Source organism: Nymphalis io, chromosome 7, assembly GCF_905147045.1.
Source record: "Nymphalis io chromosome 7, ilAglIoxx1.1, whole genome shotgun sequence".
In the NCBI taxonomy this organism is placed as follows: domain Eukaryota; kingdom Metazoa; phylum Arthropoda; class Insecta; order Lepidoptera; family Nymphalidae; genus Nymphalis; species Nymphalis io.
The window spans coordinates 3,212,820-3,233,317 of record NC_065894.1 but is presented as its reverse complement, the minus strand read 5'-3'; the positions used below and the strand labels follow the sequence as shown (position 1 = coordinate 3,233,317).

The window sequence follows — 20,498 nt, the reverse complement described above, 5'->3', positions numbered from 1 at the left end:
TTGTTGAATTTTTATTAGGTTTTCCAGTCGGTGGCGCCATCGTTTGCATTCCATTCTGGAATCTTAGAATTCTTTCTTATTATAATTTGTTTATTATCTTAAATGTAGACAGTTTTAATTTACGATATGTTTTAATGGCATGTCTTCTATGTGGTTAAGGAAAAAACTCAAGTTATATAAAGAAAAAAGCAAGAAATAAATAAATATTAGGAATTTTAATTATGAAGAAGGTTAAGGTTGATATTTTTAATATGAGACATGAGACATTTATGTACTTATATTAAATGTTTATGTATATTCTGCATTCTTATTCTGTAATTCTCTTCGTATAAATCGTGAAATGTTGACAATTGACTTACGTTATTCTATTTTGATACAATATTTTACTTTCACGTTTGATTTAGAGGCGACGCTATCTTTGTGATAATCTCTTGGATTAAAATGGATTATATAAATGTAATAGATGAGACCGGATATTCATTAATTAGTATTGGAGTCTAGGAGAATGGGTAGTGAGGAATGAGGGTGTAGTAAGATTCCATATGTGAGTCTTGTGAGAGAAAGATCACGTGATTAATGAACAACCCCTAATACCGTATAAGTCAATTCATATTTATATTGTTTAATCGCATAAAATTTCTTGATTTATTTTTTTATGGTATAGGACAAGCATATGGGCCACCTTAATGAATGGGTGGTACCTACCTAGACGAGCTTTGCACAAAGCCAGTAAAGTGATATTGAAATGCAAATCACTTAAAATAATTTATGTACAAATATAAATGCCCTGGTAATAATGAGAGCGGAATTTTAATAAATTCTGGGTAATTAATGATTCCTCTGACACAATTAAAAACAATAATACACGTGGAAAATCTTATAGACTATTGATCCATCTAAACTGTAACGGGAATATTACTCCTTATTACAGATTATTTTAATAATCTAGTTAGGAATGTAGCACTTCATATATGATTTAAATTACTATGTTCTCTCTCTACTTTAAAGACTTTTTTATAATGAGAATACCATAAAAAATAAACAGTGTAATTACAGGCACAAGGGACATAACATTCCAAGGTTGTTGGCGCATTGGTGATGTAAGCGATGGTTAATATTTCATACAATGCCAATGTCTATGGACGTTGGTGACCACTTACCATCAGGTGGCCCATATGCTCGTCCGCCTTCTTATTCTATAAAAAAATACATTTGTTTGATAAATATTTGTTTCTTTTTGCGACTTCGATGTTTTAAACGTATGTGTATTTTAACGAGGTATTTTCGTAACTCCATTTGCATGGAATTTCTTAAAGGATTTTTTACTATAACTTTTTTTCGGAATCAATGTTATTCTTATATTTATTTTAATTTTGGTTTTATTTAATATTAATAAAATCATTGTGATTTAATAATAAAATAGATAGTATAATATATTAAAATTAACTTAGAATATATCTTTTAGAAATATTCGCATCGCGTCGCATCGCAGCGCAGTTTTTTTGATGTTTTTTTTATTCTCTAATTCTCAGGATCAGCTCGGAGTCAGTAAGTTGACGGTGTTATACTTGCATGCTTCAAAAAGCACGTAAAGCCATACAGTGTCTGATCTCTCCAATTTTGTCAGATAACAGATTCATTCAATTATATGTGCGACATTAACTGCCTCGTTGGTCTAGTGGCTATATATAAGGCCACAGACCCCGAGGTCCTGGGTTTAAACCCCAATAAAAAAGTTATAGAGTTTTTTTATCAAAAATTCTCTGTATGAGCTCGGAGTCCGCAAGTTGACATTGCTATACTTGCACGCTTCAAAAAACACGTAAAGCCATCCAGCGCTTGATCTCTTCGATTTTGTCAGATAACCGTTTCAACGAATTATAAGTTAGAGGTTAATGTGTTTGTGTTTGTACACACACTTGGGCACTTATAGCCGTGGCAATTAGATGGATATAGAAAGATTATGCATCTGAAATATTTAAAACTTCAACCTGTTTTTGATAGAGACTTACTTTATAATAATATTATGGTATAAAATTGTAGAGTTCTCGTTTACAAAAACAATTTTTAATTCCGTAACTGATGTTTTTATTAGTGTGGGAATACATACGTTGAACAACATCCACACATATAGAGGTATATACGAGTACATATATTGCGTTGGATATTTCGTTTGAGATTTGACATTCCAATTTACGAGTTGTATACACGTCTTGTTTTGAAATATTTATGAATGTAATAATCATTAAAGGAATCTCGTTTAATATTGTATTTTAAGGAATGTATTTAACGAAAATAAAAAGTTATATTTATTATATTATATTGTCTACCTTTATAGTATATATAAACGTCCTGTTTGTTGCGACAAAATTTATAATATGTTGACTCGTAATAAAAATTGGTCATGATTACGAAATAAAAAGTTATTTATATTCATTTAAATTGTTCAATGTGTACTACCTATTCTAATATCAGGTTTATAACAGCTTATCGTCTTTTTCCTTGATATGTTGTTGATTTATTTAATAAATATATGTAAATAAAGATTTCACACTTAATTATGATTGCAAAAGATACGCGAAGAAGGAAAATTTAATATTATATATAAAAATGTAAATACAGTCTGTTTATTAAGACAAGGTATAGATTATGTTTATTTAGATGATTATTATTATTTGGAAGTTAATTATTGTATTTTATTTATAAGAATAAAAGAAACGGAACTAAATCCTGTATCTAAATAAATGCTACGTTGGACTTAATGTCCCACGGATAAGGAGATATTTGGAACTTTTACTTCCAAGTTGTTCCACTGTGGATTATATAAGTAAGAATTTTCGTATTCCAATCCGCGACCTTCATCCGGTTCAATCCGGTTCAACGAACATTATTCTGATATTTATAAAAGTACTTAGTAACTTTTGAATTATATATAAATAGTTCTTATAATCTATCTATATAACTAAAAGAATAACTAACTGACAAATCGACGCACAGCTCACACTACTGGGGCTACTGACATACGTACATACTTACAAAGGATTTTTGAAAATGTAATCTCTAAAGTAATCAATAAAAGGGATGCAAGTTTCTATAAAAAACCCTTTATTTTTAAAGAAAAAGCTGTTGGAATTTGTGTGATTTCGCGGGTAAAGCGTTTATTATACATAAAGCATGTATTTAAAATATTTTTCTTGTAATATTGTTTTTAATGTGTGAGAGTGTGTCTCGGAAAAACAAGATTACTGAACACAAAAAAGAAAAACAAAATAACCTCGCCAGAGCTAAGTTTTATGATATAGGAATAAGTTCATAGCAAACAACTCCAAATAAAAACTCGAACCGGTAATGCTGTTGAACTAATTATTCATTTAGAATATCGCAGATTTATTATTATATCTATATGCAATCAGAGAAATATTTATTCAGAAAGCTGACAAAAAAAACAAACACACGATACCAATTTATGTACTCAGGATAGCATTTAATTTTGACACAATATTGATTGCATAATTTTTGTTGACTATTATTAAACAATACGCTTGTAAAATAAAATAAATGATTGATAAGGTGTGTCGACGATGAACTATTTTTATTTAAAAAGGCATGGTAAAATCTAAGGTCAAAGGGTAAATCTAAAAATGGAATTGACTTGACTCTACCCTCTGTAGGGTAGGGTAGGGCTTTGTGGAAGTCCGTATGGGTAGGTACAACCCACTCAACACATATTCTCCGCCAAACACCAATATTTAGTATTGTTGTGTTCCGATTAGAAGGGTAGAGGCACTTAGGAGATATATAAGGGTTAATTAGTAGTTCTTACGGTCCTAATGGACGGTGATGACAGGTCGGCCATTGTCCGTCCGCCTATGATATATATAAAAAAAGTCCCATTCCAAGAAAGGCTGCTAAAGAAAAGATCAGGGAGAAGTGCAAGTACGGATAGTCAAGCGAGCCATAGCTGACATTTATCACGACAAGTATGCCAAGACTGACAGCAAAATGAGCCACTCCATCTTAACCTGTGAGTTTCTAAAGATGCAGCTAACTGACTAAAATACTTTTTGTTAAATAATTTCTCAACCGAGCACACATTGTGTTCGGAAACCAGTCCACCAGCAAACTTCTTTAAAGTTGGTATCAGGCTAATAATAGTTAATTGATATGCAGCTTAATTGAAAATAAATGATTTTTAATAAGGAATATTCTAATTAAATAAAAAAAAACTTTTACGGCCTTTGCCCCTTTTCACCAAAATAAAACCCGGATCTTGTTCGTTTAAAAAAGGAACGAGATGACGATAAATTCGGCCACAAGAATGCAAAACATGTTTTGCTATAGTACGGGTAAAGGACGATTGGTAGTGTCAAAAACCGATAAAAGAATGCGGTTCGTGGTATCTTACGCTTGGTAAAATAACAAACAATACTAGAATCGTACACATTTGTATGTTTTTTTTTATAATAAATCAATAGAAATGCTCGTTTTTAAGGAAATAATAATATTCGTATTTACCCTTCCAATTAGATAAAGCGTAGTGGTTAGAACACGTGAATCTTAACCGATGATCGTGGGTTCAAACCCGGGCTAGCACCACTGAATTTTCATGTGCTTAATTTGTGGTTATAATTCATCTCGTGCTTGACGGTGAAGGAAAACATCATGAGGAAACCAGCATGTGTCTAATTTCATTGAAATTGTGCCACATGTGTATTCTACCAACCCGCATTGGAGAAGCGTGGTGGAATAAGCTCCAAACCTTCTCCTCAACAGGGAAAGGAGGCCTTAGCCCAGCAGTGGGACATTAACAGGCTGTTATTGTTGTTATTGTATTGTTGTTGTACCCTTCCAATTAAGTGTAACTCTTGAGTTAGAAGTGGGCAAGACAATAGCCCAAGATGTCAGGATCGTACCTGCGATTCTTACAACGCAAAGCGACCTGTAAACCGCCGCTATAGGCGCTTCAAAATAATAAAATCATGTATGTTTTCATTTAAGTTATATCCAAAGATATTTTAGGGAGATTGGATGAAATTATATTTGATTAAATATTTTCAACAATTGTTTATTGCGTAACTGCGTATTTTATTAAGTAAAAAAACTCACCATCAACGTAAACTGTACGTAGTTGTTCTATTTCTTTAAGATGCAACAAAAGCATTTTTTATTGCTATTTTTACCGGTTTTGAATGTAAATTATACCGAGAAAAAAGAAACTTAGCTGTTACACTTTGTCATCAATCAACAATTCCTATATAACTTATTCTAATCCAATGATTAACAAAACTTACATATATATTATGTACTAGAAAAAGTTCTTGATTATTATGTCTTTATTTATAATATAAAAATACTTCGCTTATATACATATATCGACTTAAATTTCATGTCCAAACTCCCGATATCAACTTTACAGACATTCAAGACGAGAGTTTTTCGCGAATCCATAATGAAAATCATAGATAATTCAACATCTTGACCAATCATATCACGTCAATTCAAGGTCGAAGTTATTTATTTGCATTTTCTGCTCTCGTGGTTGGCTAACATAGTTAATAGGCAATACAATTAAATTTCAATTTATATATAAAGTTGTATTTTGAAATACAATCATGATAAACGAATAGATTCTCTCGATAAGATTTCCCATTTCAATTTCGAATCCACGCGAATTTAGGATTTGTTCTTGAATAGGATTCCGAAGTTATTTCGAAAGTCAACAAGAGTTCAGAAACTTTTGTTGTAACACCGTTTAACCCTCGATAGTATTTTCTTATCCGCGTATTTAAAGTATCTTTTAGTATTTCCACGTCGCTTTTTCTTATTCCAAGTTGTTAGTGACCGAGTCAACCCAGTGGTTAGAATATGTGAATCTTAGCCCAAGATTGCGGATTGAAATCTGTCAAACACCACCGATTTAATACGTGCCTAATTTCACGTGTTTATATTTTACCTCATGCTCGTCGTTGAAGGTCAATATCATTGCATGTTTCTGATGAAATTCTGTCACATGTGTATTGACTGACCTGTGTTGTGGCGTTGTAGATTAATTATCAAACCTTATTTTCAAAATAAGAGAGGCGTTAGCAAAGTAATGGAATATTCACAGGCTTTTACTTTGATAGTATTCAGGGTCTCGCTTAAAAAAAAAGTTCATACAATGTTATTATACACGGCATTATAGTTAATAGTATTCAACGTTCCCGTGTTTAATGTTTACTAAGGTTTATTTAAATCTTGAAAGTATTCATTTACGCAGCAATACAGGGCACTGGCCTCGGGGCTCCACCCAGCCAAAAATTATATATATTTACTTTAACCTCTTCGGAATTGGAGGTTTTAAATGTCAAAGTGCCTAGTCCGGACCTGTATATACACAATAGACATATTTCGACCACGGGTCCATTCTCAAGTGAGACAACCGTGAAGACATATTATTGTGCACAATTGTGCGCGGAAACACAAGCGCACTATATAATCCTTCTCTCTCATAATCCATTATTTATAATCGGCAATAAGTTTAATTGTTAATAAGTTTAATAAGTTGACGGGGCCCGGTTGGCGGGATTGGTATATTGGCCTTTCACGCCGAAGGTTGTGGGTTCGATTCCCACCCAGGTCAGAGATTTCTGTGCACGAACATGTTTTTTTGTTCTGAGTCTGGGTGTAATTATCTATATAAGTATGTATTTACAAAAGAAAAGTAGTATAATATCAGTTGTCTGGTTTAAATAGTACAAGCTCTGCTTAGTTAGGGATCAGATGGCCGTGTGTGAATAATATCCCAGGATATTATTATTATTATTATTTTTAAAATAAATATTGAATTAGACTTCGACGCGTCGTATCAATTTTATTATATGTAAAAAGAGAAACAAAAAGATAATTTGCTTTTTATTAAAGGATAAAGAAAGCGTTGCGTTGGCGTTATTTACAGTTATTATGACGAGCTTTAAATAAAATGTGAAGATTTAAAAATTTCTCTGATTCTGGGTTATGGTTTGAACGCGGATACAATTTTGTATATATAATTAATTCTATGTATATAGTTTTATTTCACTTTAATAAATTATCTGTAAGTGTTTTTTATTTGTGTATTTGATATAGTAATGAATAACACAATTCATTTATAATATATCGCTTTGGTATAAAAATAAAACAATAAGTAATTTTTATTATAATGTATAGACGGACAAATCGATCCCTGATGGTAAGTGGCTACCACCGCCCATAGACATTGGCATTGTAAGAAATATTGATAATCCTTGTTGAGACAGTATGGAGTGTGTGGGTTGCCACACATAGCAGATTATCGTACGTCACACACAGGTTACCTCATGAAGTTTTTCTTCACCACCAGGCACGAGATAAATTATAAACGTACCACTTATAAGCTGATGGAAAGGTAATCTGACATGACTGGACATAGTTCAATCGCAGAACCAACGTTAATAACATATATTAAAGCGTAACGTAAAATAATGGGCATTAATAGACTTAAAATTCTTTCTTATTGTCCAATTTTTTTATAAGAGCTTGGTCTAATAAGAGCTTGGTTGGTAGCTATTTTAGGTGGAAAGTCCCGCCTATTGAACAGACAATATAAAGAATTTCAAATCTTCGTCTGAGTGAAATTCGGTTTTTCCACACAAACAACTTTCTATTTGACGCCTTAATATACAGTGTTCGTCTTAGGCAGTTTATTATTTACAAAAAAAACTTGACTTAAGGCTAAGTTTAATCAGATATTCCTTATGCAACAATGCATCGGATGAATTTACTTTGGAAACACATAGCCATATATAAATAACCCACACATAGGTACATCTTTCTACCACGCGAGACCACGCGGGCATAGTTTTTAATTTGGAATGCAATTCTACAACAGGGATATTATTGAATTAAATTATTTTAAATACATAGCAACAAAGTTCCTGCGACAGAAAGGCTGAAAGTATACCATTTGTCTTATAAACATATAAATTAATATCATACCATAAGAGTAATTCATACTCTGATCATAAATGACTATTACGCAAGATAAACACCGAAAATGAAATGGATTAACTTTGTGCCATGATATGTAAGCAGGAGTTACATAACATAAACTTCCTTCGCCCTTCTATCATAAAAGAGTGAAGGAGGTTTTAACTAGGCGCCGTGAGAGCCAATTCACCCTTACGTCATCGAAATTCCATCTATTCGCACGAGGCGTTTTGCTTCCTCATTTCTCATGCATAGCCAATGAATAGACTGTCCTTCCGGCTTCAGTGTTTACAAAGCATTACAATCCGGGTATCGTCAGGGCAAGAATGGAAATGCGTCTTATACGCAAATGCGCTCGATCTTCGACTGCATCAGTACTCACTCTCAGATATGATTGTGGTCAAGCGTAATCCTATCGGCAATAAATATAACTATAAATGCGAATGTGTGTTAATTAATTAATTTAAATCGTGTTAATTTAATTACGCTTGTATTGCTGGACGTATTCTAAAAATCATTGGCACATTGTCGTTTATATAAGTTTTGGAATTCGTCGTCCATAGTATTATTTATACGTACATATATATGTCCTTGGTAACAACCACGTATTGAATCAGACCTTGGCCTACGTCAATCCATTGAATGGCGTAGTGACAGTTAATCTTTTAAGTAGATGTCGATTTCAATATTCCAATATTCATCCATTGATATGTGTATTGGCTATTCAGATATTTGTCCCATTGTATTTCATTAATTATTGAACTATCATCACAGGATCCATAAATATTAATATCATCTGGTAACGACGGATTATACACACTTATTATATAATATTATAATATCCTATCTACACTACTACGTATGTACTAAGAAATCACTGTACAACCATTTTTGTAACGCTACTGAGTAAATAAATAAATAAATTAAAAAAAGAATACTTCTCACAACTTAAACAAACATTAACCTAACTTAAAAAAATATATAATATAAATGTAATATTAAATATAAATATTGAAGAGATGATAAGAATTCTCAAAATTTCGACAAACAAAAATTCTCTAAAATATTCGCACCAAATAAGTACGTTAACACGCGGATCTTGTGTAAGTAAAAACTGGTAATAATAAAAATGACGTTTGTTTATATCAATAAGATGAATCACTAGTAATACCCGAATACATTCCAACGCACGTCCTTCATAAGGATCCTTACACACAAAACGACGTGACTTTCACACACGTGTTTTATATAGACAACAATAAATGCAACGCGGTATACAATAACCTATTTATAATATAGGACATGCTGTTTGGCCCCCTAATGGTAAGTGTCACCTCCACCCATACACATTAGAAATTAGAGCCATAAGAAATATTAACCATACCTTACATCATCCTTGGCTCACTCACCTCGCCTTCCACTAATAACATAAAAATACTAAGTACTGCTGTTTGGCGGTAGAATATGTGATGAGTGGGTGGTACCTACCCAGACGGGCTTGCACAAAGCCCTACCACCACGTCAAACTAACTATTTTAATAATCAAAATTATTATAATAGGCTTAATATTAAATATGCTAATTTATATTGTTCGAATACATTGCTATCATAAATCTTAATTGAATGGTTTGTTACGATTATATCAAAATAGGTTCAGCAATAAAATAACAAGTTTACTATTATTATGAACTGTCAAAAAAAAAACTATTAATTTAAGTTATGCGATATAAAATTTGAATGATTATTATTTCATAGTCTGTTTAATATGTCTTAACTTATTTTATCTATTATTAGTCTTCGTTTAAATTTAAATTCAATAATAGTTTTTTTAATCATCGATGTTGTATAAAAGATCAAATTTTTAACAGCCGTGAGTGTGTAGTCGGCCGAGTGTGAATAAAAACAAGAGTCAGATAAGCTACGGGCCAGTCTTGTTCGGTTTATCTTTGGCGAGAGACCTTGACGTGACTGAGAATATTTAAAAAAAAAAATGGTGTCGAGGATTGTGTGCCTGATGATGATTATTGGGTTGACCTGCGGCGCCACCTGGATGGGACGACTTCCGATGAAGCCCCGTCAACATGGTGAGTTTCGTTTTTTGAACTTTAACCGCATTTCAAAAAAGGTATTTCATTTGTTATTTATTTACATATATTGACTTTCCGTGCAACATATGATCTCAGCTTTATTCTATTCAGGTACTCCCAAATATTTTACTTCGACGTAAACATTACTGTTTTTTAGAAAATTGGAAAAACCCTCATGTTTCATCATTCCGTCATCAATATCCTCAACCTGCACTATATTTAGTAACAGTAGTAACAGCCTGTTAATGTCCCACTGCTGGGCTAAGGCCTCCTCTCCCTTTTGAGGAGAAGGTTTAGAGCTTATTCCACCACGCTGCTCCAATGCGGGTTGGTAGAATACACATGTGGCAGAATTTTAATGAAATTAGACACATGCAGGTTTCCTCACGATGTTTTCCTTCACCGTCAAGCACAAGATGAATTATAAACACAAATTAATCACATGAAAATTCAGTGGTGTTTGCCCGGGTTTGAACCCAAGATCATCGGTTAAGATTCACGTGTTCTAACCACTAGGCCATTTCGGCACTATATTTAGGAATAGGTATTTCGGTAAAATGAAATTATTTGGACCAAGTGACATCCTTATCAAAATTAATAATATATACTAAAACAAAGTTACTAAACTCTTCGTTCTGTGTCTCCGTTGGCACCTTCTAAGCGATTTCTGCTAATAAAAATTACCGCTTACATTTTAAAATAGTCCAAAACTATTTTGAGTATCGTTGAATATACTTGTACTACAGCTGTTACAAAACTGATATTTATTTATTTAATTATAGTAGAATAACGGTTTCTTTTTGAAAAAAAACATGACTATGACTCTTTTTGGAAAAACTAATATTCCTGTTTAATATTCCTAATAAAATTATTTCAATATTTAAATTAACACTCATTATTAAATAAAGACGATTTGTGTTAATCTCATAAATAGTATATTATTTTGTCAAATAACCATCTGACGATACTGAAGCCCTTGACCTATAGACGAGTTATTTCAAACGGTTGATTGTATACACGTGACTACGAAACAAATCTGTGTATCCTTGTATTATTACTTATAGTTATCAGATGAATTCATTGACCTTTTGATCTTTACATTCGCAAAATATTTTAACACTTTACAATAAGTGTTTTTTTAGGAAGTTAACTGTTTAGTCAGACCAATATTATAAATGCAAAAGTATTTTTTCCTATAGCCTATCTGCTTTTTACTGTTTACCGTCTAAACGGTTTGTTATGATATTTTTAAGATAATCTAAGAACGTGAAATCCGGAGCAGACAGTAATTTCTAAATCTTAGAATATTTTTTTTTGAATACTAGAATATAGTTTTTAATTTAATCTTAATCCCATCAAATCTTTATTTTAACATTCGAAAAAAGGTTTGAGACTGTCAGAATGTATGAAAAATCAAAACAACTTTTTTGTTATGAACATAATATGTTTGTGATCAATGAAACAGTAATTAGGTAACTTAATTTGTACACAGGGTTACTTTCTACAGAATCGCAAATTGTTGTAAACATTAAAATTGACTATTATTTCAGATGAAACGTAACATTATCTAAAATTTACATATTTGAGATAAAAAAAATATTTAAGGAAAAAACACGTTATATAATTTTTAAAATAAGTAAACTATTATCGATATTAAGAAATTAAAAAGGTAAAATATTTCACAAAATATATTCTCGTCTATAGTCTGTATAAATCACAAATCCGTCCCACAAATTCCAATTAACCAGATGAGTGGCGCCGCGATAACCTTTTCATATCAATTATACTTTAAATCGCGAATAAATAGCGACAGAACGGCACCAGAGTGATTTAAAACAAGGATCCGATTTTTTTTCGCGTGATTATCTGACGTTGAGGCGATAAAAATAAGAATCAAACTATATTTGCATATTAACAAGATTGATTATTATTTAAAAAATAACATGTAAATGAAATTTGTGAACGTCTATATTATCTGTCGCGACAAAAGTCTCGACACTGTTTTTTTATTTCGGCTAAATAATTTAAAATAATATTAATAGGTTTGTTTTTATTTTGTTTTAATAACATTCATATTGGCGAAATAGAATTTATTATTAAAATAAACAACTTGAACATAGAAATTCCTGAACTTTTACGTTATCTGTGGCACCATCTGCTTTGAGTGTTGTTGTTTTATTATGCTAGCTAATAAAATTGTATTTATTACGCAATATTATCAATTTACATTAATTATTTATTAAGGTAACAATACTTGATTTTAATTATATGATTATTAATATATTTATTCACATATATTACTAAAATATTAATACTAGAATGAGGATAAAAAGTTTTTTCCTCTAATACATTTATTTTTTCTAATAAGTACTAATATTATAAATTCGCATTTATATATTTAGTGAATCTGTGTGTCTGTTCCACGGCTAAACCTATGTATAATGTATAATACTTTATTTTAAATAGTGTCGTGAATGATGTAACAATAATAAAAAGATTTTTTTATTGACCTGTTCGTTGCACATGCGTTTAAACCTAACGCTTAATTTAAGCCTTAGGGACCAGTGTCATCCAATGGGATGATCACCATACATTATTATACTACGTTATACTTATTATAAATACATTCATATATTTTTTTTTTATAGAATAGGAATGTGGACGAGCATATGGGCCACCTGATGGTAAGTGGTCACCAAACGCCCTTAGATATTGGCATTGTAAGAAATGTCAACCATCGCTTATAGCCAATGCACCACCAACCTTGGGAACTAAGATTTTATGTCCCTTGTGCCTGTAATTACACTGGCTCACTCACCCTTCAAACCGGAACACAACAATATCAAGTATTGCTGTTTTGCGGTAGAATATCTGATGAGTGGGTGGTACCTACCCAGATGAGCTTGCACAAAGCCCTACCACCAGTGAGTTTTGAATTTTCAGAATTTTGCAAGAATATGGATAAATCAAATAATAAATGTAATAATATTTTGATTAACAGCGATTATTGATTAAAGAAATAAACTTTGAAGTCATTACAGTTTGTCGGACGTATGCTTTATTGTGCCTAGAAATTAATTTTATTAGTGTTGCTAGTAAAAGAAATTAATAAAATATACATATAATACATACATGCGTAACTTCTAATCCGATGCTATCCTAATTTTTGCATTCTGAATACCGATTGACAGCTGTCAAACTGACAATTTGTTTTAATATAAATAGTAATTATCACTTTAAATATATATAATAGTTATATAAATTTAACCGAGATAAGAGTTTTATTTTAAGAATACACTTAGTGTAGGGGTGCCACAAACATGATCTTGTATATCATAATATACATATTGTCACAGCTTTCGGCTTCCTCCACCAATGTTTTACTAATAAGTAAAAAAAAGTTGATTTGAATTTATCATTAATATTGGTATCGTTTATTTATTATATCATATTAATTAAATATGGAAATGTACATGTCTTAAAACAACATTTTGATTGTGTAATAATCGTAAATTTTGTTATATAGCTTCAATATTACATATGTGTATGAAGTGTTTTAAAGTTAACACAGGTTTAACTATCTTGTTGTCTATCGATTATTATTAAACCTTATGCTTAAATCGACAAAGTATTAGCTCATTACTACCATCTAACGTCTACCGTCCATTTCATTTTGTCGTCTTGACAATATATATATTTATCAATACAGGTTTTTTTTTTTAATTTCTAATAATATTTAAGTACAATTTATGTAATGCATGCAACGTATTGTATGCAAATAAGAATTAAAAATATTTTTTTTTTTATAGAATAGGAAGGCGGACGAGCATATGGGCCACCTGATGGTAAGTGGTCACCAACGCCCTTAGACATTGGTATCCTAAGAAATGTTAACCATCGCTTACATCGCCAATGCGTCACCAACCTTGGAAAATAAGGTGTTATGTCCCTTGTGCCTGTAATTACACTGGCTCACTCACCCTTCAAACTGGAACACAACAATACTAAGTACTGCTGTTTAACGGTTGAATATCTGATGAGTGGGTAGTACCTACCCAGACGAGCTTGCACAAAGCTCTACCACCAGTAGAATGAAGAGTTGAAGCACGTGCCTCAAATGTATGTATTATTCGATATCCGATACATAAGTATGATAGCCCTAACGTATATTTTAGCGAAACCTTCTAAAGGGTCAAGGCACCCGTTTGTAAACAACTTACAAGGCGAGTTTTTTTTTTTAAAGTCTCAATACTACAAGGTCGAAATGCAACATTGTGGTACCTGTGATAATGTTGACATATTGCTTTAATCTTATTATTTTTTTTAATGTTTATATGATGTTTTAATTATCTTCAACTTTACTTTTTTATATTCGAGTAATATATTTTATATTTCGTAGTAAAGTTCATTTATTATTTTAGATTTTATTGCAAGTACCATACCCGTAAATTAAATATTCATTTATACACATGAATTAATATTATATTAGTATTTTTTAATGATGTACATCATTATCATTAAAGAGAATTATAATCGTTAAAGTTGTTTTAATTGGATAATATATATATATATATATATATATATATATATATATATATATATATATATATATATATGTATATATGCATATTTAAAATCATCTGTTTTTTTTAGTTCAGAGTGTGACATTCGATGAATATCTTTTGTTTCAATTTATTTTATTTACTGTCATAATATATTTATTATTAAATAATCGACTGTATCGTTGATCGAATTTTTAAGGTCGCTGACACGGAAGTCCTGTTTGATATAATAGGTTTTTGCAATTATAAAATCGGGGCAAACATTTAAAAAAATTAAGAAACCAAACTCAAAGCACGGACTGTCTGCCGTGTTATTAAAATAACTGCCTCTTTTAAAGTTAATACAGATATTTGCGAGTTACCAAAACCGAAAAAAAACCATTTACCACTATTATAAAATTCAAATAGATATTACGTAACTTAAAATGGGAGATTTTGTAGGATCCACAACTGAATTCGCTTATTAAATAATAAAAAGCCATGGTCATATATGGATAAGTATATGCATATATGTGCGTATATGCGTCGAGAAATTCTTACTAGAAACCTGGAGTCTGAACAATGGGCAGTCTTACAGTCTCGTGCCTCAGAGAGCACGTAAAGTAAGGGAATAGATGTACACTTGTGTATGCACACATACTTGAGAACTAAAGAAATTGGTGAAGAGGATATCATCATACTATCATAAAGCATTTATTAATTGGATACCGTTATTATTTTAATATTATAAGATACGATCAATATTCTGTCCTAAAATCGAATAATGAAATCCGTTACACGTATATCCTTATTCGTTCGCAAGGTCGCTGCATTGTTTTCGAGTTCATCGTAATCATAAAACTATACAGACGTCGATCGCATTCCTTGAATATTAAGTTGTTGTTTTATGTAACAACGTGGGTGTATATAATGTATATACGAAATATTTCATATTAAATTATTGACTTCTCACATTTTAAATGGTCGCTTTCACTTTTTTTAATGTGGAAATTTTTCTTTAATCTATGGTAAAGTTATAATATTTGCTATTTATTATATATATGTAAACGAATAACCCATTGACTGATCGACTAAACGCTCAACCAAAACTAATAGGGCAAGTGCAATGAAAATATGTATACGGGTTCCTTTTACAAAGTAGGTTAGTGCTATTTACTTTTACACAGTAGATTAATTAAAAATGTAACACCTAAGGCAGTGATACAGGGGACGAAAGTCGAAGAAAGCTATGTGATTCGGGACATAGCAAATCTGAATTATGTCGAGCGAAGATTCGGGTAAACCATTAGCTTGATAATAAATGAATAAAATTTTCATTGTCAAATTATAAAATAATATTTTTCATCAAATTTTAGAAGTTTAGTTGACTAAGAATTCATTAGTATTTCAATATTATTATCTGTAAAAAACATAATTGATTAATATATTTTTTCGATATTTAATCTGTGGCTGACCTCTTTGGTGTTCTTAATTAAAAAAAAAACATAACGTAAGCGTCTCTTAGTTCCGTATTATATTCACGAAAACAAAAACCGTTATAAAATCTAAATAATAAATAAATTGTCATATATGTATTTCCTCAAATAAATAATCATGAATTTATATTTATATAATTTTCCGTTATTAATCTTTGTAATGGAAATCCGGTTACTTAAGAATAAATTATAATATATTTATCATTGAAAAATGTCTTCTGGTGTCATTACTGTTCTATTATGAAGTAATGCACGTTAATTTGTATTTTAATGATATATATCTACGTACGTCTCTTACTATTATTAATATATTCATGTGAGTAATATAATTTTACTATATAAATATATGCATGGCGAAATTAAATTAAACTTTATAAAACTATGATCTCAAGCAAGTATTATACTGTATAGCCTATATTATATTCTTACTGAGAATCTTTAAACCAAAACTTAACTTTAAATGGGCTATACGCGTAAATGAAATATGTTTTATCACAGATCATATAATACTAGGTTTTATGAATCATATATATTTCCTGTCATATTGCTCTAGATAGACTAAAATCATAGATAGACTTTAATAGCTACTTGTTGGTAGGGCTTTTGTGCGAATCAAAATAACCCACTCATTACTTATTTTACTGCAAAACAGCACTGGTTGCATTATTGTGTCTCCGTTTGTGGTTAGCCAGTGTAATCACAGGCACAATGGACATAACTTATTAGTTTCCAAAGTCCGTGGTACATTGGCGGTTCTTACTCGAAGTAGGATATGTTTACATATATTTTTGAGATTTTTAATTCGATATTATCTTATTGTTACAGCTCACAAAACAGGCTGTTACATTCCCGAAATTGATGACGTTATACCATTCGGTGAAGAAGTCTCTCCAGCCGGTTCTTGCTATAGGATAGAATGCCTGAAACAGAGGCTTTCATATGCATCGTAAGTTTTACGGGTTCCTTCAAACGAGGCGTGAAGAGGCATCTTGCGGGCAGGCAAGGCGGGGACGGCTAGTACAGAACATTCTTCCCGACTGTACTGGCCGTCGTCGCGTTTGGACTCTACTACCACTAACCATCAGGTGGAGTAGAGTCATTTGCCATCCCGGGGCATATAAAAAAAATTAATAATTTTATTATTATATATTTAAAACCGTTTGTATGTATGAACGAGTTGATCTTTCATTCACTCTCATAGCGATGAGAAGATAATCCGAGACGACTGTTTCGAGATCACTCGCAAAACCAATGGTTTAACGGCCAGGCGTTGTATTGTAAACACTACCAACTTCCTTACTCAACTCATAATTTATTGACGGAACGCTCTAGTGACCCCATAACTTGATATTGGTCCGAACCGAGCTTTATTAGCTGGCTAACTGTCTAACTAGACTAACGAGGCAGTTTTTCTTGTGTGGAGTTAAAAACCGTAGCATATATTTCAATCAAATTAGTTTAGTTATTAAGTTCACATGATTATATAAATCAGAGACGGATTTACAAACAATATACGTCAATTCTTATTTTATTTAATCATAAAGTTATTTGATAAAATGAGTCGTTCTAAAACAATTACGTTTTAAATTTCAGTTGCGAAGTAATAAGCATTGAAGATGAGTCATCAAAATGTTACGTCACAAACGGGGATCTCAGCAGGCCGTATCCAGACTGCTGTCAACAAATAAAATGCGAAGAAGACAACTATCTCATCTAGTATTGACTTCTTCAGGAGCAAGTCTTGGATGACGTATATAATTGTAGATGACACGGGAGCAATTGAGGAGACATTGAGAAAAAAATATAGGATTTTAGCGAAGTTGTACTTATACAAGTCACAATAAGGGATATAATATACTATATGATGAATATGGCTGTCATAATATTGGAGCACAGTTAAAAAAATAATAAAATATTTTTTCACGACAAAAAGATTCGACGAAAAGATCGGAAACGCAGAAAGCAGCTGGCTGGAAATTGAAACATAAAATAAATAAATAGAATTTTATAAGTAAAATAAATTATGTGTTAGTGATTTTTACATGTGTGAGTTATTGTTAATATTTGAGACTAATGCAGGAATAGTTCTTCATTTGTCCAACGTCAGACTTATAACTTTAAGGTGCTCCTGAAAGACTTATTGATAGAGTTCCTTATAAAGGAGTTGGGGATTAATATACTCCGACTCGAGAAGCTATCTTGCCGCCAAATTGTTATTATTTATTAAATTAAATTAGTTTCACTTTATGAATTGTTTCATTTGTAAATAACTAATTACGACGATGTCCAAGAAACACGACTGACCTGCCAAATAACAAACTAAAAAGTAAAACAACTAACTAACCAGTATTACTGAGAATGACGTAAGGATTCTGACGATATCACATAAATCCAAATCTGTAATGGTTTAATAAAGAAATTCTCACATACATGCATGATCCGTGAAAACATTACACTTCTTTTTTGATGTTATAGTTAAATAACATACAATAGCCTGTGTAATCTTTATGCTATGTTAGGCAAGCTACGTCATCTCTTGGCGACGTTATGAACTTATGTAAAAGAAATAAAATGTAAGATTTTTAAGGTTCTTACCTATATATTTAGGTGAATTAAATTAACTAATTTGATACTAATTTATTATGATAACTCATTAAGGGAATAAGAAGTCAGTATTTTTAATGACATTTAGTTTTTAATATACATAAAAGTTCCTGTGTTTTCTAATAGATGGCGTTAATAGACAATTATGAAATATAATATATAAATAGCTCTTAAATAAACAAAAATATTATTTGAGTATTATTGATGGTTTTTAAACTAACTTCTTATGAATGATAATATTTACTAAAATAGACACAAAGCAAAAATAAAGTGACAGAGGGCTGTTCACTAGTACCTCAAAAACCGATAAGTAATATACGAGTTATAGAATGCAACGTAACGTAGGGTGGCCTAGTTAACAACGTAACGTAGAGATGCCCTGAAGAAGGTGGTGGGAACCGACTAGATGCGAAAGATGGAGAACCGGGAGTTCTGATACACTACATTTCTAGTGGTAGGGCTTTGTGCATTCCCGTCTGGGTAGGTTCCATCCACTCAACAGATATTCTACCTTTAAACAGCAATACTTAGTATTGGTCCCTTCCGGTTTGAACGATGAGTGAGCTAGTGTAACTACAGGCACAAGGGACATATCACATAGGGACACATCTTCGTTCCCAAGGTCGGTGGCGCATTGGCGATGTAAGGAATGGTTAATATTTCTTACATCACCAATGTCTATGGTGGTGATCACTTAACAAGAGGTGGCTCTTTGCCAGTTCACCTACCTATAACATAAAAAAAAAACACCCTTGGAGCAGAATAAGAGAGATTTGGGGTCCCGGGCACGAAAAAATATCAACCCCTTAACAAAAACACGTATAAAGCTGTTATTTATTGGTTAATCAAGACTAGGTACATAATAATATAAATAGGTAGTTGTATAATGTAGATTTTTTATAAAATAGGAAGGCGGACGAGTATATGGGCCTGAGATGGCATGTTGGCTTTTGAATGATTTTACATTACTTTGTACATGTTTTAATTCTATATATATATGTTCTTTTAGTAATTACTTATACAAAAATTAATAGCAAAATAAAATTAAAACAAAAACATTCTTAATTCGTGAAAAAAATCATGATATATGTAACTTTGTCAAATGGCAAAGAAATCAAAAAATGTGTACACTAATTTAACTTTTAACCTTTTTTATTTTTTAAATCATAAATTTAAATAAATTAATACATATTAAAAATAAATTGTAATGTGTATTTTGTTATTTTTATTTTAATTTTGTATTTTATAAAAATGTCTGTATATACCTGCATATATATTTAATATGGTTAAATACATATTTAATTTCTTTGAAGTCCGTTTGTATGATCATTATTATAAATACAGCGGATAAACTTTTACATTTAACTTTGACTGAAAAGTATGTGTATTTACTTCATATGCCGTTGTCCATTATAAATAAATGAAATGAACATTATCATGTATGTGTATAAAACAAATAAATGTATTTTTAAATAAAACGTATTTCACGAATTCGAAACGTATATGAATGAGGTCAGATATGAATATATGTTTTTTGAATGTTATCCTTGCTTTCAAATCCGCAGCTTTACGGATTTCGGAGATTAAAAAGTTGTAAAAAATCCCTTTTCCAAGTTCGTTTGGTGATTGAAAAATAAATTGCGGTGTAGTTCGAAACTCCATCCGATGAATCCTCTTCCAATCAAACCTTTGTATTTCGATATAATACAATATATTATTCAATCGAAATAAATTATTCGACATATTAAATTCATGATTTACATATTGTTTCTGGATAAAAACTT

At 31.2% G+C, this 20,498-nt stretch overlaps 3 protein-coding genes across 10 annotated transcripts in view; 2 read left to right on the top strand and 1 right to left on the bottom strand.

Annotated features, from left to right (window-relative positions):
* The window catches only part of LOC126769644 (uncharacterized), a 180,403-nt gene extending 162,046 nt beyond the window's left edge, over nt 1–18,357 (top strand). For all 3 annotated transcript variants that reach the window (XM_050488533.1, XM_050488532.1, XM_050488531.1), the window contains exons 2-4: nt 9,971–10,070; nt 16,936–17,056; nt 17,704–18,357. In XM_050488533.1, the coding sequence (XP_050344490.1) occupies nt 9,977–10,070; nt 16,936–17,056; nt 17,704–17,827 (339 nt within the window). In that variant the 5' untranslated portion in view covers nt 9,971–9,976 and the 3' untranslated portion in view covers nt 17,828–18,357. The remainder of the gene's footprint in view (nt 1–9,970; nt 10,071–16,935; nt 17,057–17,703) is intronic.
* The window catches only part of LOC126769404 (uncharacterized), a 368,776-nt gene that overhangs the window by 66,946 nt on the left and 281,332 nt on the right, over nt 1–20,498 (top strand). The window contains exon 9 of one of the 6 annotated variants that reach the window (XR_007669363.1): nt 10,362–10,520. The exons of the other annotated variants lie outside the window; for them this stretch is intronic. The gene's annotated coding sequence lies outside the window, so the exon portion shown is untranslated. Of the gene's footprint in view, nt 1–10,361; nt 10,521–20,498 lie in introns of those variants that run through there. 6 annotated transcript variants of the gene reach the window in all.
* LOC126769612 (uncharacterized) overlaps nt 1–20,498 on the bottom strand; it is a 553,155-nt gene that overhangs the window by 396,743 nt on the left and 135,914 nt on the right. The window lies entirely within an intron of this gene.